The 23647-nt window shown below is 42.5% G+C and overlaps 1 protein-coding gene across 3 annotated transcripts in view; it reads left to right on the top strand.

Moving 5' to 3' along the window:
- Nucleotides 1–23647, top strand: part of LOC140276689 (WD repeat-containing protein 7) — a 119849-nt gene that overhangs the window by 24978 nt on the left and 71224 nt on the right. For 2 of the 3 annotated variants that reach the window (XM_072371487.1, XM_072371488.1), the window contains exons 15-20: nt 477–691; nt 8453–8686; nt 8789–9082; nt 9164–9360; nt 15125–15222; nt 20742–20873. In XM_072371487.1, coding sequence (XP_072227588.1) covers nt 477–691; nt 8453–8686; nt 8789–9082; nt 9164–9360; nt 15125–15222; nt 20742–20873 — 1170 coding nt within the window. The remainder of the gene's footprint in view (nt 1–476; nt 692–8452; nt 8687–8788; nt 9083–9163; nt 9361–15124; nt 15223–20741; nt 20874–23647) is intronic. The other variant, XM_072371489.1, reaches the window with a different exon arrangement.

Consider the following 23647-nt stretch of genomic DNA (forward strand, 5'->3'; position numbering starts at 1 on the left):
AGGAAGAAACCTCAGGCAGAACCAGAACCAGGAAGAAACCTCTGGCAGAACCAGGAAGAAACCTCTGGCAGAACCAGAACCAGGAAGAAACCTCTGACAGAACCAGACTCAGGAAGAAACCTCTGGCAGAACCAGGAAGAAACCTCTGGCAGAACCAGAACCAGGAAGAAACCTCTGGCAGAACCAGGAAGAAACCTCTGGCAGAACCAGAACCAGGAAGAAACCTCTGGTCTGAGGCGAGTCGGAGATAAAAGCATTAATGTTCCAGTTCATCTTAAAGGTTCTGGGGGGCCAATCAAGCTGTTCTGCTCTGGACTGGGAGCAAAATGTTTGGATTCATGTTACTGGGAGCAGGAATGTGATCACCGAGGTTTTTATATGTGATTGTACTAAAGAAAAAGCTCTAGAGAACACGAAGGTGGTTCCATATCTGACCATTTCTGACCCTTTAAGGCCTCGTTTACTTGTGTTTTCAGGAGCTCTGGATCGCTGTGTGATGGGAATAACCGCAGTGGAGATCCTGAACGCCTGCGATGAGCTGGCCCCGGCCACCGTGGATGCTCTGAGCCACTCTGCGGTCAACCTGAAGCAGGCGATGACTCGCCGCAGCCTGGCAGCGCTGAAGAACATGGCGCAGCACAAACTGCAGACGCTCGCCACCAACCTGCTGGCTGCAGATAATGCTGACAAGGTAAGGACAGCGCCTCACAGTTACCGTTACACACCGCCGTGCGAGCTCGTGCTGAAGGATTTGAGTCGTTAACTAACAGCAGATGAATGGCAGGAACTATTCTTATCGGGTATCATTCATTAGCAGGGGGCAAATCTGCTGATTTTAAGGCATAAAATGTATTTTTGCATGGAAAAACCCCCAAAACAGCTCCACATTTATGCATTTAGCAGGGAAAAAGGAGAATTAACAATCCAGTAATGCAGTATTACCTGTTGAAAACCTTTAAACTGTAATTAGAAATTTGGTTTTCAGCTTATTTAAACAATTCAGGTTATTTAAAAAGGGACGGTGCATGTTCATTAACAGGAGTGCTCCAGTTGGTCATGTGAACGTTCCAGATTTAGCCACACGGGCTCATTTTCATCTACATGTTCCACCGTGCTGTGAAAGGAAAACAACAGTGAAAAGATCTCAGTGGCTACACCGTTATCTGGCATCCAAAGCTGGGTTAAAGGTCTAACTTTAGCCAAAAACAAAATGGCGTCCCACCTTCAGTCCGAGGAATTTGACTTGTCTAACGTCGGCATGAACGGATACAGATTTAATGTCTCTTTATCCCAAAGTTTTTTTTCTTTCAGTGTCTGTCTTATTCAACTAGAATAGATTCACACACACACACACACACACACACACACACACACACACACACTGGTCATCTTGATCAGATAGCTGGCTGAAGTCGGGGACCAATTAAAAGTCTGTTGGAGACAACCAAAGGTCAACAGACCAGTTCCTGGCGTCTCCCAGGGAAGATGCTCTTAAATGTCATAATGATGAAATGAATTAATCCAGTGTTTCTTTTGTCAGAGCCCGACTTTGTACGGATCAATTTTAGAGGTTTCAGAGGAGAAATCAGCACAGCTTTTAACGGATGTTCGTCACTGTCTCATAATTCTTTGAACTCAGCTTAATTTAGGACATGTTAACCTTTGTTTTTGCCAGTTTCTAAATATTTTTTATTATTTCTGCAGTGCTTTAGATAAACTAATATCAAGAGAGGTGTGCACAATCCATCTAAATGTAGCTAATGTGTAGAACGTAGCGTGCTAACATGCTAACAGTAAATTGGCTCTCCCCACATTGCTCCATGTAGTTAATAAATAATACCAGACAGCGAACACCTAACAGACCTCCTGCTTCATACAGGAAGTGACAAACTATGTATTAAAGAGCTGCTAATGACTCATGACTCGGTGTCTGTTGAAATAACATTAGCACAACATGCTAACGTGATAGTTAGCAAGGCTAACGTAGCATCTTTTTATTTTATTTCTGTTATTTGTTTTTGTTTGTTTCTTACCATCAAATTGATAAGAAATAGGTAGAAGCAAGGAAGAAAACACTAGATATATATGACAATGAGACAACTGTAGAATACAACAATTACCCCCTAATTACAGCTTCATTGGTGGAGAAATGAACAAATGTACAACAAACATTAGCATTTACAACCTAAAACTGCACAACAGCTGAGTTTCCCAGCTCCAACGATTCCTTTTCTTAGGAAAGAGACTTGACCACAGAACTGTGAATAACCGCACTGGCAGCACATTAGCAGCAAAAACATACAAAACCTGGCAATGGCGTCTTTTAAAATGCTTCAGTGGAAGCAGAGTTCTGCCAGATCCGCCCATCAGTGGGTCACAAAGTCACAGCGTCACACAGACATGGAATGAATTTAATATCTGACATGCACAGATCCACAAAGTGGGAGTATGTTCCACTTTATTGCCTTTTTTATGAGGACTGTTTTGCAGCCTAAGTGGGGGAAGACGGGGCTCTTCCGGTCGGACGATCAGTGATTTAATGCCCAGCCCTTCCACGTGTTAACGTGTCCTTGGGCGAGACGCCAAACCCTCACACAGCCCCTCGTACGCTCATTCGTGTGCGACTGAGGAGACCAAAGCGTTACTTGTTTGATGCAGAATTAGCAAACAGCATCGCAGCGCCAACACGAAGGGGCTGAATGTTAAAAATCAGCTCCTCATGTTTTGAGCTCTTTTCAGCAAACGGTCGCAGGTTCACTCATCATACTTGGATGGGCTGATCTGCCCTGACAGAGAAAACTCCACCCACACGGGTATCCCAGCTCAGAAAACAAACTCTATGAATAATTTAGTGCTCCAACAGAGTTGAGTTCAGCTCCTACTACAGTTTGACGTTTAGCCTCCATGTGTTCCAGGAGTTTTGCACCTGTTTCTTCTTTTTGCTCTTACCGTACAGACTGTGTTGTCCTCTTTTTCTTTGCCTTCTTCTGCCCTAACAGCCATAATTGCGACTCTTTTCTGAAAATAAACACCTGTAATCTTTCCTCCCTTCTATCAGATCAACAACACTGCTGCCCTCTTTTCTTCCTCCCACCTCGGTGCCATTTGTACCTCATATCATCTCTGATTATTGCTCAAAACCATCCACTACCCCTGTGTGTGTGCATGTGAGTGTGTTGTTCCCTGCCGTGTGTAATGATGGATAATGGCCATGAACTGTCAGACTATAAACCCAAACAATTCCAGCCAGCCAGCCCCAAGCCTTTAACCGTGTGTGTTTACAGCTGATATTTGTTTGCTGGTCAGATTTCTGTGTGACTTTGAGTTTGTCCTCTGCTGCTTCTGCTGAAAGCACTGATCTGTGAATGTATCCGTGTCATGAGCAGGATTCCCGCGGGGTCTTAAAAAGTCTTAAAAGCATTGAATTTATGAATTTGGAAATAATACCTTAAAAAGACTTGAAAATGTCTTGTTTTTGTATGTATGGGTCTTAAAACTTGTGCAATATGTAAGGATTTTTTTTATAGGTGCATTTTTAAGTTGTTAAGTTGTTCTCCGGCATGATTTTAAGATATATATGTATATTTTTGTCTTAATAATGACACTGTCTCACCAACTGTAGTAACACAAAGGGATCCTTACCATAAATCCACTGGTGGGACCGAAGTTTTCAGCGAGTCTGGCCACTGATTTAAAAATAGATCCCGTCACCTTTCCTCCAGCCAGTGGCAGCCGGCCTCCATCAGAAACTCCTCCTTCAGTTAGGAGTCCTGCCCCCCCCCCCCTGTACACGGTTTCAGCTCCGATCCTGGGTGGTGGAAAGGATTTTAGGATCCGGCTCGAAGGACCAATATGTCAGAAAAATTCTCTCCACATTAGTTTCAGAGTCACTGGATACGATGAACACTAAACATTTATTTCTTCCAAGAAAGAGACAAGCTGTCAGGAAGCTGGCTCAGAGTTGTCTGACTCACAAAATGATGCTATTTATATTATTTATGTTTACTGGCCGTTCAATGCTGTGGGAAAAGGAGTTCAGACTGTGTTATGAGAACCAAAAGAGAGGAGGAAGCTCCCCCCCCCAATCACAAAAACCTTTATTCTTGTAGCTTTTCTCATAGTATAACTCCATAATGTGTGTGTGTGCACATATAGGAATAAATAACTAACTGTGGCACATAAAAGGGAGATGGAATCACTTCTGACGTGAACATATTACTCACACGACTGGTCACATGAGCTTTCAGGCGTTTCTGCCTCCAGACGTGGACACAAACACCCCGAATAAAGAACTCCCGAAGGCCATTTTTGTCAGGCCACTGGTTTAGTTTTTGTCTTGGTTGTTTCTACGGTGGCCGGGATGCTGCTGCTGCAGAACACTCATTACGTTAAAGCATCTTACTTTGGATTCATCAGCTCCATAGATCCTGAACATAGATCCTTGGCTTCGGTCGGGTCTGAGGACCTTTAAGTTTCACAGTTAACCTTTAGATTTAGAGGCATCGTCAGTAATCAGATCAGCAGTTTTACAATGAAAAAGACAACACTTCTGGCTCTGTTGCACTGAATTAAAGGTTTTTTCTGTTCGACTTGGTCCTGGAAGTATGTTTCTAAATATCTAAGTGCTGAAAGCAATTCACTTGCTCTATGGTAGTTTAGGCAGCAGTAACTGTTTATATCAATTGTTTAGGGGGGAAAAAGCACTGCAACATGATGATTTTAGCTTTAATTTCGTAGAATAGACCTTTTTTGTTGGCCAAAGTCACCAAGAAGTCTTACCGGTGTGTTTTTGGACAGTTTGTTGTGCTGGACGTCCGTTGGATTTATTGTTTCCTCTCAGATGGTGCATGAAGACTGCGCCAACAACAGCCCGTTATCTGCTAAAAACCTCCCTCGAACACATCTGATCTGCAAAGTTTCCCCCAAATGGCTTCAGTTTGATAACGGCAGAAAGACAGAGTTCAATATGTCATGAAAAATGTGTTTTCAAAGACGTTGTGCGTGTTGTATTTCTCTTCAGCCTCGGTGTGCTGTCTGACCGGTCTTTGTGGATGTGCACGTGTGTGTGCACGTGTGTGTGCATGTGTGTGTTGGACTGCCAGAGTTTGCCAGAAGGGCCCTGCAGGACAATGACCTGCAGAGCTGTGTGTATTCAGTGGGCTCTAAAAGGTAAAGATGCCTCCACCTTTCAGTGGTTTCAGATTTAATTCTAAATAATTTTACTGCAAATGATAAAACCAGCAGAACAGCTGATGGGAAATGCAATCACACCACAGTTGGATTTTGATTCATCTTGTTGCCGTTTCTCTGAAAATGGCTACTTTGTATTTTCAGCCAATGGCTGCAGGCTCAATTAAGTGTCATCTGAACACTACTTCAGTTGAAATCAGGCTAAAATTCCCTTTTTTACAACATATTTTACATAGTTAATGTTCGGCAGAACTTTCAATATTTCACATCAGGTGATAATTTTGTACTTTTTGGCCCAAAATAAAACTTAATATATCTTAATTTGATATCTAATCAATCACAAAGTGAGCAAAAGGTGTGAAATATGTGTAAATGTTGTGTAATGCGATGGTCTTCCTTTAGGTGGCAGTGTTTCTCCACCAGTGTAACACACGGGCATCTCCACACTAACTCCTGCTGAAACACGAGATCCAGGCACGAATGTTTTGGTGGAAATGACTTAAAGCAGGAAAATTCTCTTCATATCATCTGGAACATTTCATTAATTTTTACCAAATACATTCATCACACCGTGCACTCGCTGCTTTATTGGCTTGCAGTTATGACTAAGAGTTTGGCCGGTATGAATGGAACTCCCCTATGAGTAGAATAATTAATAAACAGATTATAAAAGTAGGCAAACTGTTGCAGAAATGCAAAGTACATGTATGTTTACTCGTCTCACGTGCACAAACAGCGCTCTATATTTACCAGTAACTGACTTTTTGCACACAGACGGTTGACCACAAACACATCGATGCTGAGGGAGGACTTCACTGTCAGAGCCGTGCACGTGCACGTGTGCATCCCAGCTGCAGGTGCCTTGTCTCTCTGTCAGTCAGGAGTCTTTATGGCTGATCATGTTTTTTCCCTCTGTGCCTCCTACACATCCAGTCCATCAACCCGTGAAATCATAAAAGGTTTTCTTTGATTTGCATCTTTCTTTTAGCAGCTTAATGGACGTCTACTCCGGTATTTTTAAACCTTATTTCTGGCATGAAATACGTTCATCTACTCACCGAGAACAGTTTGGTGAAAGTCGGCGTCCTTCGGAAGATATTTAGATAACTGGAGATCCATATAACGGAGTGAACGGGGCTTAGAGGATGCAGCCTCTAAATAAGGCATTATCTGTCTTTATTTCACCAATACTTTAAGAAGAATGAATGAATGAACGTGTGCTATAGCTCTGTTAGCTCATAGCTGCTGTTATGTGGCTACTTGCAGCTATAGGAGAGCTAACGGAGGGATTTCTACACAGGCACTCTACTGGGCCCACTTCATCCACACGCCCCCCCGCAGCACAGCTTATTCACTCCGTGCTCTGTGACAGTCGGCTAACTTCACACAGAGTTTGCTGCTGATAGTTTTGTGCAACATGGCAGGATATTTATCAGATTTTGACAACGTGGACGACGACTTTGAGTAAGATGGACGTTCTTACCGGAGTGAATGAGCTGTGCTGCAGCGGCGGGCGTCGATGACGTCATGCTTTGGGTCATTGTCCAGCTGGAAAGCGAACCTCCGTCTCAAATCGCTGGAAGACTGAAATGCTATGTTTCAGTCTTTCATTCCCTTATTTCTGACCAGTTTCCCGTTCCCCACAGCATGATGCTGCCACCACCGTGCTTCACTGTTGGGATGGTATTCTTGGGGTGATGTGCGCCGCACTTTTTCTTTTAGAGCCAGAAAACTCCATTTTCCTTCTGCCACATGCCTCTTGGTGAACTCTTAACTTGCTTCTTTTTCTGTAAGCGGTGTGTGAACCACAGCTCTGTGGAGTGTACAGCTTATAGAAAGGTCTCTACTGTGGAGCCTTCCAGCTCCTTCAGAGTTACCTTTCTAATTAATCTCACATATCATTTCAATAATATATTTCTACAAATGATTTTGAAGTCCTCGGGAAGAAAAAGAGACGAGCCGCTTCATGGTTTGGACATCTGAGGAGTATTAATTGCTCTTAACACATTCTACAAGGGTAAGAATATCAAAATATTTAGCTGCAAATGTTAGCTACAGCTAGCAGTAGAGGGCATTAGCGCGCTCCGTTAGCTCCTGTCTTTAGAGCCCAGTGCATGATGGTCTTTTTAGACCCATGAGGTGTTTGTCATCTTTACTCCACATGACAGAAATTAACTTCACGATGTGACCAAGTCCAAGTTGAGACGCTGAACAGCACTTCAAAATGGCCGACGCCATACAATACACTTTTAGGTAAACTAGCGGAGAATAGAAACACAGCAACTGCAGCGTTTTGTAGCTGCATGTTGGCTTTGTTTTCCAAGCTAAACGGGAACATTTTCAGATCCCAAAACCACATTTGAACAATCCAAACACTTCTTGGACATTGTGAACTAATTTTAAAGAAATCCCTCCTTTTTGTCCTCTTTATTCTCTCGTTCCACTCGTCTCATAACCCCCCCTTCATTTCCTCGGCTTCTGTTCAGTCTTCTAACTGAATCACAGTTATCTAATTGCAGTCATCAGCTCATTACCATGAAAAGGACGGCACCTTTCTGCATATTGCTCCGTTTGTACCAGGCTCTTTCTAATTCAGTTAAGATCGAGTTGCATCGGGTTTATATTGGTGGCACTTACAGCTGATTGTGTGTGTTAATTACGTATTTGTGTGGTTGTATTTATTGTTCAGAATCAAGCTTGAACCGTTTCTTACATTCATTCTTTATAAATTTGCTGAGTAACAAAGTTTAAATCAAAGAGAGATGTCCTGAAGTGTGTGAAACACCTGTTTACTATCCAAGGTTTCCTTCTACCTCATGTCTGTGTTTCCATGTAATTCACTGAGAATATGTCTGCCATTTGGCCAGATTAGCTGATCATTGAACAGAGCACGATTAGCTGTGAAAGCATGAAGACTTTTTCCCAGCAGACCAACCAACAGACGCTGTTGTTTGGGCAGGAAGCCTTTGATTAGGCCAAAACCTAAAGAAAAACACAACATTTGACTTCATAGTTAGACGATAACTCCTCTGGGATTAAAGCAATAGGTGTTGTTTACACATATATACATTTGTGTGATCTGGAGCAATCCTCATACAAGTACCACAGTGGTTCTCCTGATATTGGGAAAGGTTTTAAACTGTGGACAAGAGGAGGCACCTGGAAGTCTAAAAAGCACCTATACACCTTTACCTGCTGTAACCATGGAGATGTCCTATCGCTTTTGACTCTTAACAACTTCTTTTAATCCAATCTTCTTCAGGGTAACTTGCCAAAATACTCCCACAATGCACTGGTGGTTCAGGCGATGAAGACCAACCTGACCGACCCGGACATGCACGTGCTGTTCTTTGACGTGGAGGCCATGATCATTCAGCTGCTGACGGAGGAAGCTCAGAGACCCAACCCCATGCTGGTGTCTCCCGAGACGCTGCAGAAGAGCCAGGCCGGCGCCGACAAGGGGGGGTCCTTCCTGGCAAATAAAATCTTCAAACAGGTTAGTGAACACACCAGCAGGAAGACAAGCGGGCGTTTTAAAGGAAGCAAATGAAGATATTCCACAAAGGTTACAACAAATCATTTATTCGGTCAAAACCAGGTGAAGGAAACGATGAAGGAGACCATCAAGGAGCACCTGCTGGATGAAGATGAGGAGGAGGAGGAGGAGATGAGGAGGCGTGAGGAGAAGTCAAAGTCTCTGAGTCTGCTGGAGTACAACCTGACAATGGACACAGCAAAGCTCTTCATGTCCTGTCTGCATGCCTGGGGCCTCAATGAGCAGCTGGATGGCATCTGTCTGGAACGACTGGGCATGCTCAGACCGCACTGTCCCATCTCCTTCGGTTTGATTTCCAGAGGAGGTCACATGTCGCTCATGCTGCCCACCTTCAAGGTAACTGTCTGATGCAAAAGATTCTGTGCAGTAAAGCGTGAGCTGATGCATGAACTGTTCCCCAACCTTTCTGTTTCCCAGGAGTCTTTGCTGCGTCAGTTGTCCCTGGCCACAGGTCGGAGGCTCACTTTGTCGGACATCGTGGGTAAAGGGACGTACGGTGTGTCTCGGGCCGTCACCACACAGCACCTCCTGTCCGTCATCTCGCTGGCCAACACTCTGATGGGCATGACCAACGCCACCTTCGTAGGAGAGCACATGAAGAAAGCCCCGGCCAGGTGACAAACACTCAAATATGATTCTTTTTCTTTAAAAATGTACGTTAATAGCAACCTTTAGCTTATATGACCGGATTTATGATGTGCAATCACTAAAATAGATAGAGTAGTGGTATGATTGCCATCTTTCATGTGGGAGATCTGGGTTCAAATCCCCTGCATGAAAGGTATTACCTCCAGTAGGGGTCCTTAGGCAAGACCCCCTTACCCTAACTGCCTATCTGTAAGTCGCTTTAGCGTCTGCTAAATGCATAAACATAACATAACATAAAATATGTGAGAAACATGTTATAAAAACCTACACTGAGAACCAACCGGCCAAAAGACACAAGCATCTTCTCAGCCTCCACACAGTAAGAATCTTCAGATCTCTGCCAGCAAAAACAGATTTTGCCTTAAATGAGTTCATTTTAAAAATCTTAACTGAAGCTCGACATGCCTGGATTCACCAGGTGAAGCTGAAAAACAACTCAAAGAAGCTGGAACAGAAGCTGAATTCAAAGCACAGAACCAGAGACTCTTCACATGAACAGCTAAACCAGAAGTAGCTGAAATTCAAGCAGTGTCAAGTTTGTGTGTGTGTGTGTGAGCTGATTGTTTAGTCTGTCTGAGCTCTCATTGTGCTGTGAAAGATTTAACACCGAGGTCGAGGTCCTGCTCCTGTAACACCAGCACAACATTTCATCAACCTGCTTCAAGCATAGCCCTGCAGGGAGGGTGAGAGGCAGAGCTGCACAAAGAACAGTGGAGTGAGGAATGAAGAGAAGGAGCGAGTGAGACATTTTTAGCGTCTTATCAGTCGATTATTAAATCCGCCGACAGTCAGTGCGGTTAGATGAGCGCCATCGGATCGGATTAATGGCTAAATTACAATAATATTGAGTTATTCAGCTCATGTAGACGCCTTAATCTGACTAAAATCGGATCGGATTAATGGCTAAATTACAATAATATTGAGTTATTCAGCTCATGTAGACGCCTTAATCTGACTAAAAATGAATCGGATCGGGTTAAGACCCCGAGATAACTTGATACAAACACAAACACGTGCACGTAGACGACAGTGGATCGGATCAAGCGTTTTTTTTTGAGCTGCGTTGTACCGATGAACCTGAAAAACAACCCAAAAAAAGGCTGTTACCAAACCAGGGTTCAGAAAAACCCCAAATATGTCACGAAGGGGACAAAATCCCTCTTTCTTTGCTTATAAAGAGCACTGAAGTCAACTAAGAAACTTCAACATATCCAGGTGGTCACTTTATTCATTCAGTCAGTGCGGTTAGATGAGCGCCATCGGATCGGATTAATGGTTAAATTACAATAAAACTGAGTTATTCAGCTCATGTAGACGCCTTAATCTGACTAAAATCGGATCGGATTAATGGCTAAATTACAATAAAACTGAGTTATTCAGCTCATGTAGACACCTTAATCTGACTAAAATCGGATCGGATTAATGGCTAAATTACAATAAAACTGAGTTATTCAGCTCATGTAGACACCTTAATCTGACTAAAATCGGATCGGATTAATGGTTAAATTACAATAAAACTGAGTTATTCAGTTCATGTAGACACCTTAATCTGACTAAAATCGGATCGGATTAATGTTTAAATTACAGTAAAACTGAGTTATTCAGCTCATGTAGACACCTTAATCTGACTAAAATCGGATCGGATTAATGGTTAAATTACAATAAAACTGAGTTATTCAGCTCATGTAGACACCTTAATCTGACTAAAATCGGATCGGATTAATGGTTAAATTACAATAAAACTGAGTTATTCAGCTCATGTAGACACTTTAATCTGACTAAAATCGGATCGGATTAATGTTTAAATTACAGTAAAACTGAGTTATTCAGCTCATGTAGACACCTTAATCTGACTAAAATCGGATCGGATTAATGGCTAAATTACAATAAAACTGAGTTATTCAGCTCATGTAGACACTTTAATCTGACTAAAATCGGATCGGATTAATGTTTAAATTACAGTAAAACTGAGTTATTCAGCTCATGTAGACGCCTTAATCTGACTAAAAATGAATCGGATCGGGTTAAGACTCCGAGATAACTCGATACAAACACAAACACGTGCACGTAGACGACAGTGGATCGGATCGAGCGTTTTTTTTGAGCTGCGTTGTACCGATGAACCTGAAAAACAACCCAAAAAAAAAGGCTCTTACCAAACCAGGGTTCAGAAAAACCCCAAATATGTCAAGAAGGGGACAAAATCCCTCTTTCTTTGCTTATAAAGAGCACTGAAGTCAACTAAGAAACTTCAACATATCCAGGTGGTCACTTTATTCATTCAGTCAGTGCGGTTAGATGAGCGCCATCGGATCGGATTAATGGCTAAATTACAGTAAAACTGAGTTATTCAGTTCATGTAGACACCTTAATCTGACTAAAATCGGATCGGGTTAAGACCCCGAGATACCTCGATCCAAACGTGCACTAAAGGTGTGTATTGATGGCAGAAGCATGTGGTGGATCGGATATCTTTTCCCGCGATCGTCACCCGGAAGTGGAAGGAGACGATATTCCTGTTGTTGTCGTCAGAAAGAAAGAAAGAACTCGATGGAGAATGCGCCGTTGTGCATCGTCTGTGCCATAACCAGCTCATCTACTCAAACCATAAAGAAGGCGTCACGGCTTCAGTTCAAGTCTCAGGTCTTGTTAAAAAGTGAAATTCATGGGACGAACCTCCGTCTTCGTTGATTTAATTTTACTTTAATCGTGACCAGTTCCATTAGGTCTCTCAGTTTGTCAAGTTTGAAGTTTTCAAAAGGAAAATCTACGTTAGATCTAGTCTTTCCAGGCCACTTAAAGTCAAGTCTAATTAATCTCAAGTCAGTCAAACTGTGTCCAGGTCAAAATTCTTTAAGCCAACGTCCACATCCTGGCCTGATTTAAACCTAAAGTCTGTGCAGTCTTCGCCAAGTCTCAAGTCGTCCAAAACAAGCCCACCAGGGTCAGATCCATCCATCCCTTATCTGCCGCTTCTCCGGGGGCCGGGTCGCCCAGACCTCCCTGTCCCCGGCCACCTCTTCCAGCTCCTCCGGGGGGACCCCGAGGCGTTCCCAGGCCATAGTCTCTCCAACGTGTCCTGGGTCTTCCCCAGGTCTCCTCCCAGTGGGACGGGCCCACAACACCTCACCAGGGAGGCGTCCAGGAGGCATCCTAACCAGATGCCCCCTCATCTGACTCCTCTCAATGCGGAGGAGCAGCGGTTCTACTCCGAGCTCCTCCCGGATGACTGAGCTTCTCACCCTATCTCTAACCGGGGGCTCACAACCTGCCGCTTGTACTTCTTCTGCCGCCGGAAGCGGCCAAAGAAGCTGGAAGCGGCCGAAGGGGCGGGGCTTATATGTATAGCAACTAGCATATATATATATATAATAATCCATCCATACATCGGTTCCCTCTTTCACCATGGATCGTACTCTGGGCCTTCTTTGTGTTTCTTTGTGTTTGTGCTCTGCCGTTTTCCGCTTTTTTCCACCTTTTTTTCGCCTTTTTTCCGCCTTCGGAATCCAGATCGGCCCTGATTGGCTGTCGTGGCGTCGCGTCACTGCTCATTTGCATAAAGTTGAGCCTTTCTCAACTCTTGAAGCTCACAACGCCGGCCGCTCATCGACGCCAGCTTACATTGAAAATGAACGGCAGCTGGCCGCTCACGACGCTTTTGGTGTGAGCCCCCGGTAAGGGAGAGCCCAGAAACCCATTTCAGCCGCTTGTATCCACGATCTCCTTCTTTTGGTCTCTTCCCACAGCTCGTGACCACAGGTGAGGAACCGGTAAATAGAGAGTTTCGCCTTCTGGCTCAGCTCCTTCTTCATGACGGATCCGTTCGTCCCTCACTGTGAACAAGACCCAGAGATACTTGAACTCCTCCACTTGGGGAAGGATCCACCAGCTGGCTTTTAATGAAACAATGACTGAGATCAAAGCCTGAAACTAATAAACAGGAATTGGCAGCTCTGATGTCAGAACTTTCCAACTTTCTCTGAACCGAAGAACTTTATTTGTGTGGTATCTCCGGATCAGGGGGGGGGTAAATGTGCAGCGTCCTCCCAGACACAAGCTTCTTTATTCAACTCAAACAAGGATCTTCTCCCTGGCTTTTTTCCACTTCAACACTCCAAACCAGCACTTGTTGAATATTTGAAAGTGTTTTGGTTCTTGGGCTTTTTCATCTTAGATTTATGACGGTGGAAAAAGTTCCTCTCGATGTGCGGCAGTTCGAAAAGAAGCTTTCCTCAACCACTGATGTTCAGGTATTTCATCACAGCGTCCGGCTGCTTTTTCCTGAACCAACGCTGCTGCTTCTCCAGATGATTATGGAGATTATGGCCCGTTGCCATGGCAACCTGTGTAACTTCTTCACCTGAAATGATTCACTTCATCAGAAAGCAAAAGAAGAGGTCCCATAAAAAAAATCTATAGCCACCTTTATGGCTTAAGCTTTACTTTCCAATGAATACATTCGGCGCTTGTTTGTGTCTGAATGCATTTAGTTCGACCCAGAATGCACCTGAAGCTCGTTTGAACCCTCTTGAGAAAATTCAAAGGTGAGATCTACTTTTTATGTGCGTTTGAATCGAATTAAGTTGACTTAAATGGACAGGATTAGATTTTATTTAGATTGGAGCCCCGTTTCGCAGCCCGTTCACACATTACTGATACAGGACCGGGATAAAGCCATGAGCCACATGCTGAATTTATAATATTCAGCCTGATAAAGGTTGATCTCGTGGGTAATTCACTTTAACACATGGAGTCTGAGGAGCAAGATAAAGTGACCTGTTAGAATTCATAACGTTGTTAGTGAATGTCAGCAATCTGTAGTCACAGCACGGGAACATTAAGCTTCGAAAGGCAGCCGCTTTGTTGTCCTCTGAGCTCGGACTCTTACGGTTGCCTTACCCCCCACGTAACTGCGCTTATTTCCACTAAACACGGTTTATTATGTGGCTTTTATTGAGATGGCCTTCACAGCTATTCTTCAGCGTTGCAGAAACCTCAGGAAAGGCGTGTGAGGGGTGGGAGTAATGGGAGGACGGGCAGGTGCACATGTTTTCTGTTCTGAATGAGCCTCACTGTATCCTTTCTTCACTGTCTGGCTGTGTGAAATGATTCGAACAGAAAAGCATTCAGTGTGCAGTTCGTTTTGGGGTCTTCAGCACATATTTTGCCGGGTCTTTCTGCAGGTAATGATCTTTCAGAGGTTCCTTTTGGGACCTGTTGCGACCGTTCGGAGGCGTCGCCTCGTCTCATCTCAAAGTGTGCGACCTCTGTTCTTTCCTTGAAGTAGAATTTTGTCTTTTTTTGCAGCAGCGGGGCTCCCTGGAAGTGATTTGTTGCCTGGCAACCTTTATTGATCCCTCCATCGATTGTTGTATTGGAAGTGTTTGTGTGTCTCTGAAAGTTAGGCGCCTCCAGTCTGTTCAGAGAGGACGGTGTCCTCCAACCAAAATTCAATAGGCTGGAGCCTGAGAAAACACACACACACACACACACACACACACACACACACACACACACACACATTTAAAAACGTAGCTCCATGAACTGAAGTGAAAAATTGTTTGTCTGCGCTCCCGGTTTTTATGTATGCTTGTGTTTCTGTGAGTGTGTCTCTTTGGATTTAATTTTCGGCGTCTGAGTGCGTTTGTGTGTGTGTTTTTGTGCCGAACCCTCCTCTCTCCTCCCTGCCACGTTAATATTTGATGTCTCCTCTTTGTGATCCTCCTCCAGGCCTCCCAGACCAGGAGGAACCCCGGAGACTCCTCGGAGGACGCCTGCTGCCCCCTCTCAGCCCTCCAACCCGGCGCTACAGGCCCAGATCAAACAAGGTAACTACAAAAGGAGGGGCGCTCGCTTCAAATACCCCTGGGGCCCTGTGGATAGGGACGGGGCGGGTGGGGGGGTTGATAATGCAGCCCACTGGCAATAAAACCCACAGAGGGTCAGGAAAAAAGAAAGAAACGTATCACAGGAGGAAGCTGCGGCGGTTTCATGGGTCAGCAGGTCTTTGAGGGCTGCCCTGTTGTCTTTGACTTTAGGTCGAAGTTTGTGAACTTCAGCTTGAGAACAAACTCATGAAAGTAGCTGTGCATCTTTTTTTTGTCCCAGCATGAGTCGGTGTAGTTGAATAAAAAGGTATACATATGTTTTCTCATGCAATGAGCACAGTTTAACCTCGATCTGTGCTCTCAGGAGCTCTTTTTTTCATCAGGACCAGTGCTTTGCTTTGGTGTACGATGAAGGGAAGCCGGTTAAGATCCTCTTTGACTTTTTACTCACACATTGCACAAGATGCAGCGTTAGGTCCCTTACATGGTTACACTAAAAGCATCCTTTGGACTCTGACCACCTCCACTGCTGCCTCAGAGGTCCATAAACCTCTCATTTCCTGTCAAGAACAAAGGAAAGAGTAGCTCCACATTGTTTCCACCTAAAGAGCCTCTAACTTTGAGCTCCCTGGTTAAAAGTCTGTCAACGCTGCAGTAAAGTGAAAACAATCTGAGAACGGGACTTTTGCTCCTAACAAAATTATTAAATTCCAATAGAAGTATTTACTGATACTTTGATCTGTAATTTTGAGCAAAAAGAAGTGACAGAAAACGATGTGCAGAGATTCAACAGTTTCAGATCGATGGCTCTTGTGTTGATTATCGTTACAAAACTGACAGAAACGGGGCTGATTCAGCAAATACCCTCTGATTAGACTGAAAATCTGTCCAAGTCTGGTCCAAAACCAGTGACATTAGCATTAAATCTGTGTCTTTTTATTTCTCTTAGATAACATTGTATTCCACGATGCTTTCTGGTGCCTCGGTGCAGTTCGCTTGCAGCTGTGCATTTATAAAATACCCTTTGGCAAAGTTAGCACCTGCGCTATCGTGGTCAGAGCATTTTCTGACGTTAAACCGAGGAGATAATGGCTCACAGTCAGACTTTGAAACCCCAGTTTTCCAGTTCAGACGGATCACGTCACAGCTGGAGCAGCAGGTGGAAAAAAGTTCAGTTTTAGTCCTCAAAACTACTTTATTCAGGCGGGAAAAAACACGACGAAAACATCTGCAGTTATCAAAACAGAAGGAACGCAGGTTAAAGGGGAACTCTGGTGTTTTTAAACCTTATTTCTGGCATGAAATACGTTCATCTGCTCACTGAGAACAGTTTGGTGAAAGTCGGCGTCCTTCAGAAGATATTTAGATAACTGGAGATCCATATAACGGAGTGAACGGGGCTTAGAGGATGCAGCCTCTAAATAAGGCATTATCTGTCTTTATTTCACCAATACTTTAAGAAGAATGAATGAATGAACGTGTGCTATTGCTCTGTTAGCTCATAGCTGCTGTGTTGTTGTTATTGGGGGCTATCGGGGGGCATATAGAGGGCTTTCTACACACTCGTCTGCTGGGATGATGTCATCGACGCCCGCCGCTGCAGCACAGCTCATTCACTCCGGTAAGAACGTCCATCTTACTCAAAGTCGTCGTTCACGTCGTCAAAATCTGATAAATATCCTGCCATGTTGCACAAAACTATCAGCAGCAAACTCTGTGTGAAGTTAGCCGACTGTCACAGAGCACGGAGTGAATAAACTGTGCTGCAGGGGGGCGTGTGGATGAAGTGGTCCCAGTAGAGTGCCTGTGTAGAAATCCCTCCGTTAGCTCTCCTATAGCTGCAAGTAGCCACATAACAGCAGCTATGAGCTAACAGAGCTATAGCACACGTTCATTCATTCATTCTTCTTAAAGTATTGGTGAAATAAAGACAGATAATGCCTTATTTAGAGGCTGCATCCTCTAAGCCCCGTTCACTCCGTTATATGGATCTCCAGTTATCTAAATATCTTCTGAAGGACGCCGACTTTCACCAAACTGTTCTCAGTGAGTAGATGAACGTATTTCATGCCAGAAATAAGGTTTAAAAATACCGGAGTTCCCCTTTAAATGTCTGAGTCACAAGAACATTATCTTTTCTAAAGAAGAGTTCGTACCTGGAAACACAGGTGTTGCTCAGTGCCACAAAACAGAATGAGAATATATGTGTGAACGTTTCTTTTTCTTCTTCTTCTTCTTTAAACCCAACTGGTATCTGAAATGAATGTGTGGTGGCAGAGCAGATCAGGGAAGAGGCTACTTGTGTGGGCTTCATATGTACATTATGGTGTTTTCCAAGTTTAACTGCACCAGAAAGACTCGGAAGAACCGGTCATCGAAGGCAAAAGAAAAGGGAGAAATGCAGAAAAATCAGCTTGTGCCTCGTAGAGGTAAAAATGTAGCAGTGTGGAGTCTTTCTTTGCAGAGAGGAACCTGCTCGGATTCACTGTCGGGGAGGCTTTAACCAGCTGTCACCATCTGCCTGCTCCCCACCCACCACTACCTACCACACTGCAGCAAGCTCAGAACCTGCAAACACACACACCCAAATTCATGTGGACGCACACAGGGTATAAGTGGCACCCTCGGGTGTTGGGTGGAGGCGGGGTTTTACAGCTATTGTCACGCCTTAATGGAGGCCAAGCATGACAAGCGTATGGACTTATTCATACCACACGCCTATTCAGCAGCATTGAGAGGGAACGCTTGGCCGTGACCTCTGCTCAGCCGGCTCCTCCTTCGTAAAGGGGAGTGCTGTTAACCCTGTTCACCGAGTCTTTTCACATGGAAATAAATGAGGAGGCCCCTCTAATATACTGTAACGTGGGGAGATGAACAGAGAGCGCCGCGAGTTTCTGATGCAGAAATATTCTCATTTTCTCCACGTGCACAGGACAGAATTTCAGCATTTTTTGGTTTTTTTTTTGCTGCAGTTTTGTCCAATTTCTGAACCGTAAATAAATTAATTAATTAAAGACTTTCTGTGTTTAAGTGTGTAAAATCCGTTATGATATCGTGACGAATTCAAACTGTTAGAAGTTTGCTTTTTAACAGCTTTTTGGATGGTTCAGCTTTTAGTTTCGCAACCTAAAAGTGATTATAATGATTAAAATAACATTTAATGTGTTGATCCTCTAATTAAGAAAGGAACCCACAGAATTTGAGTTAAACTGAACTGATATTAATTTGATTGAATGATACTTTATCAATATTGTCAAAGTTTCTGTTCGTAGAGAAAATAAACATCTGTTAACAAAGAAGTTTTGAATCATTTAAAAACCAAAATGAATTAAGAAGAAAAGATCAAACTGAAACAAAAGAAATGGAACAGATTAAATTAGAATATATATTGTACGATTGAATTCAACAAGTTAAGAATGAAATAAATAAAAAACAAATAGGATAAAAATAAGATTCTTATTGTTATTTTTCATACATTATGAGGCCTTTTTGAGTCTTACAGTAAGTTTGCTGACTGCATCTCATCTTAACAACAGGGAGCCACTGCTGCTCTCTTCAGATAAACTCTTACTGACTGTTTTCTGGTCCTGCTTCTTTATTTATTCGAGTATCACCAGTTACCGGTGGAACACTTTTCCCCCGTGGACACACATCAGCCGACATTTCACCCATCACTGCTGCTAACAGGGATTTATTTACAATAATGCCTAAAATCCCCCCAAAACCTCCGTCTTTATCCTTTCAAACAGGTTGACACGTGTTACTTAGACTCATTCATCAATTTAGCGTAATACGTCTTTATTTTTCCACATATTTGATGTATTATGATTGTATTTATCCCGGGTCCAACCTGGTCCTGTGAGTAGGATGAACTGCCCACAACAGCGCTCTGTCTCAGTCTGACACTAATAAAGTTAATTGAAGGATGACCTTGTTGGTTTTGACAGGTTTTCTCTGACTATGATTATATTCACATGAATCATCCTGTGAGATTCAGCCAGTTTCCCCATAACTGCACCAGATATCACAGGACTAGCTGTTACTTCTGCTCATACAACAACGTTTCTTCCATCTTTCCTTCTCGGATTCGTTCTCTTCCTGTGTCTCTATCCATTTTGCATGGCTTCAGCCTGCTGCCTGTTCTCAGGGCAAAACCTTTCACAAACGCCTCTCTTAAGTACGATTTCTCTTCCTTTCTTTACCACCAACTGACGGAAAGCTGCTGTTTTCTCTGTTTCTCTGTGCTACTTGTTGAATTTGTTGCGTTTTGCTGCTTTGCTGATTTTATGTACACAACATGTTGTCTTTTTAGGTGTAAAAAATAATCAAAAATGTTAGTTTTTATTTTTGCTCATCCAATGGAAATCAGGAACTCAAGTGTTCTGAACTCTTCTGGTCTTTGCTGTAAAGGCTTGAGGTGAAGAAGGCTTATGGCGTCTGAACTGATGTGCGCCACAGTCTGAAACCTTTTTCATTGTACATTGTTTTGGTGTCGAAGGTAAAGTCCAGCGTCATCACTGTTTTACTGATGTTTCTACACGCCTTCTTTTCATCTGCTAGCTCTCTGTTGCATCTGTTTTTCTTTTTCCAGAGTGTTCTGTCCCCTTTTTTTAATCTTTTGTGTACTTTTTGCTTCTTCTTCTGATATACAGAAGCTATATGTTTACCTTAAACAAGACCAAATTAGTTTGTGAATGTCAGGTTTAAAATTTCCAAATTTTCTCTGGCTCTGGTTATAAGCGCTAACTTAGCATATTAATACAAGTACAGCCTTTGAATTCTTTACACATGAATTTAGTCATTTGTATCACTGATATTTTATGTATTTGCTCAAACTACATAAGAATACAGTGAGAAATGTAAAGTTTGTGTGACTAAATTAAATGAAGTTACTGCTGTGCTCAAATTTCTTGTTTCATTAGAGATCATGCTAATGTTAGCAGCTACTGCTTTGCGTTATTAGTAGTGTTTTGATCATATGTATGGCCCCAAACTAATAACATAGTTTAACATATGAATAATTTTCAACACATGGTGTTGATAAAAGTTTATACTTGCTGCTAATGAAGGAAATATGACATAGCTAACAGTGAAATAAATAGATTAGCGTTCAGATTAGCATACATCTGTTAGCTATAGGCTAATGCTTTTTGCTAACGATCCTTCCGCCATGTACTTTAGCTTAATGTACACTGTTAACAGTTTGATTTGGCACCTAATGAAATACATCTGGTGAAATAGAGCATCCATTATCCAGTTATAAAATGAGGGAAATACAATAAACCCCACCTGACAGAAAAACTGATTTTTATTTGTTTTTTTTTTTTAAACAGCATTTGTTTTGTTTTTGTTTATCATATTTTAAGATGTTTTATTTTACTTTTATCTTTAACAACTATTCCCTCCTCTCTTCTGCCTTACGACTTGTCTCTTCGTTCACTTTGGTATTGTAGATATTTATATCTTTCTAACCTGTTCTTTTCTTCTTGACTATTTCTCTCCTTCTCTTCCTTTACAAGCTGCTGTAGCTGCCAACACCAGCACTGCTGCCACTGCTGGGGCTCTGGGGGCTCCCGGGGGCCTTTCTCAGGGGGCCCCTGGCTCCCCCAGCCCCGGCCCTGCTTCTCATAACATCCACTCAGTCAACGAAGGTACAAACTGATCTGACGGGTACCACTTAGGGAAAGTCTGGCAGCCATGCTTTTCTTTCTTTCCTTTTCTTTCTTTCCTTTGCCTTCAGAGAGCTTCTGCTTTCTCGATCTTCTTTACTCCCGTCTCTCATAGTCTTTGTTTTCTTTCAGTACTTCCAAACCCCGTGCTTTCAGATTTACGCATTTCACTTTCATTCTGTGTCATCTCCGTTCCTCACCTCTTCTTTCCTCCATCCATCCAACCATCTTTTTCCTTGTTCTCTCCCTCTTGGGTTCACATCATGTCTCCTCTCTTGCATCAGTCTTGTTTTACCCTGCAGCCAGTGTTTGGTTTTCACCTCAGGTGTCTAGCTCCAGTTTTTTTTGCAGTATTAGTCCTTGTTTTTGTCTACAGTCTGTCTGTCTGTCAAAGCTGAGCTCGGTGCACTCTTAATCCAATCAGTTGAAGATGAGGTTGATCATTTAGATTAATTTCAATGATGAGGAAACGCTTTGAAAATGCACTGGTGAAGTAATCTGATTCCACAAGTCTGATTAAACCAGGACTTGTTTTATTCTCAACATGCTTCTGAAATTAAAAAAAAAGAAGGGAAAGTATTTTATCTTGAAATAAACGCTGAAATCACAGCTTCGTATCACTTGTGATACTTTCTGACGCTCGAGTTGCAGCTTCACAGACCCAGAATTCGGTGAGATAAAGAGTTGTGTCATCTACGAATAAGTAGACTTTGCTGCTGTTTGCAACTGATGCTTTTGAGAGTGTGTTGACACCAGTCCTTCCACTTTGGTCTCTGTGTCCTTTTCAACTTGCTGGCAGTGTTGTGCACTTTCTCCTGTCTGCTGTCTGTCTCAGTGTCCACATGTCCTGGTGTAGCAGTGTCTCTGTGCTGTTTGCATGCTTGCTATTTCAATCTCGTTTGTTACTAAAAGTGGGAATATGGGCCTTGATATAAAACAAGGACCCTGACACCCCCCAAAAAGAATGTGTTCACCCACAACTGGACCTTACTTAGCTGTTGTCTGCACCACATCCATCTGAGAGCGTATACTGCTTAAAATAAAAAGGTTTCGTTTTAAAAATGTCAAAAGACCGAACGATGACTGATCTTTCATTCAAGTTTTTTTTTTTTAGGTTTGGTTGTAAATCAACTTGGGTGAAATCGTTGTAGCCTCCAGTTGGAGTCTTTCTGGTGTCCGTCTCAGAGCCTCGTTTTCACCTGTTATAAACTGCTTTTTTAAAAATTATTTTCCTTCTGACAGGATGTTGGCTTTCACCGGCGAGGCTTGCTGCCGTATTCACACATAAAATTAATGTGCTCTGAAATTATTCAAACACTTTGTGGTTTCGATTGGGGGTATCGGGTGCCTTTTGAAAGCTGATGATCTGTAGTTTCCAGTTAACAGCGAATAAAACAAAGCTGGTCAGGATAGATTTTCCAGTGGGAAACAGCAAGCATGCACACAGACATATAGAAGGTTTTAGGACCAAATTTAGCTCTTATTTTCTGTAGCAATAAACAGTTCATAGATTTATAGAATAGAAAACACTGTCCTGCAGAAACAGAAACAATCTGTGGCTTATTTTTGTTGTGTTATAAATGTTAATATAATGTAGGTAAAATAATTGAAACATTAGTTTGAATTAGATCAGATCAAGTTTGAGACCAGGAACATTGGCAGATATTTGTTTTTGTACTACTATCTAGAATTGTTGTTTCTTGACTCTATGTGGCTTAAATGCCATTTTTTGCGTTTTTTTTTGGTTGTTGAAGCTTCATTAGCAAACGGACTCACAGCAAAGCATAAAAGGGGCACAAAACCTTAATCTAGTCAGATTAAATCCAGATATAATATCTGTTTTTTGTGCTGATGAGTATGGAAAGAACTACATAGAGGTACAAATGTGACTACATTTGATGAGACATAAAAACCTCAGATTTAGTCATTGTTTGTTTTGTTTTTTTCCTCTTATATACTTTACAGCTTCTTTTGTTAAGGTTAGGCATTATAATTACATTGGTATGACACCCTAGCTTGGATGAAAACAGACTCTGATAATGTTTGGTTTCCAAAATATCCTTTACCTGTAATTCAGGACTCATCAGGACAAAGCTTTTCTCACCTTTTGCCCAGTGACTGGGCTGAAACGGCAGTTAGCTGTTAGCATCAAAGCAATGAAAGCAGGAGTAGATGAGGGACCAACAGCAGCTCCAGCAGGGATGTTTAATATCAATAATGTTTTAATAATGTTTAATTAAAGAGTTCTGTTAGTGACGGCGGTTTCTGTAAGCAGCAACGGCAGTAAAAGAAGTTGAGTTATAGAATTTATTTTAGCTGTAGGTGACAGCTAGCTAACTAAGAGCTAAGCTAGGCTAAGCTAGCTGTTAGTAGTAACCAATTATCTTGGTTGATAAAAGATAAAAGCTGAACAATTCCTGCATTCTTCATTATCAGCTGAAGGTTATTTGGACAATTAGATTTTTAATTAAGTTAGCTCTTAAAGGCAGCAACTATGATCCATCTTATCATGTTTTTAAGCCCATTGAAGCCACATTCAGACGGATAAAATGCAAAAGCGCGTTTTTCTCTATCATTTTGGTATTTTCTATAATCACTAGAAATAATGACAGATGCTCTACATGTGTCAGCTGTCGGCTGAGCTGATCTTTAACCCTCCCCTCATGAAACTGTGAGAACCAGGAAGTGTTTTAGCTGTGATGAAACTTTAATTTCTGCATTTATGTTTTCAACATGTGAGGTTTCTGCAAGACAGT

This window comes from Leuresthes tenuis, unplaced genomic scaffold (assembly GCF_036924035.1).
Source record: "Leuresthes tenuis unplaced genomic scaffold, fLeuTen1.0.hap1 SCAF_19, whole genome shotgun sequence".
Taxonomy (NCBI): domain Eukaryota; kingdom Metazoa; phylum Chordata; class Actinopteri; order Atheriniformes; family Atherinopsidae; genus Leuresthes; species Leuresthes tenuis.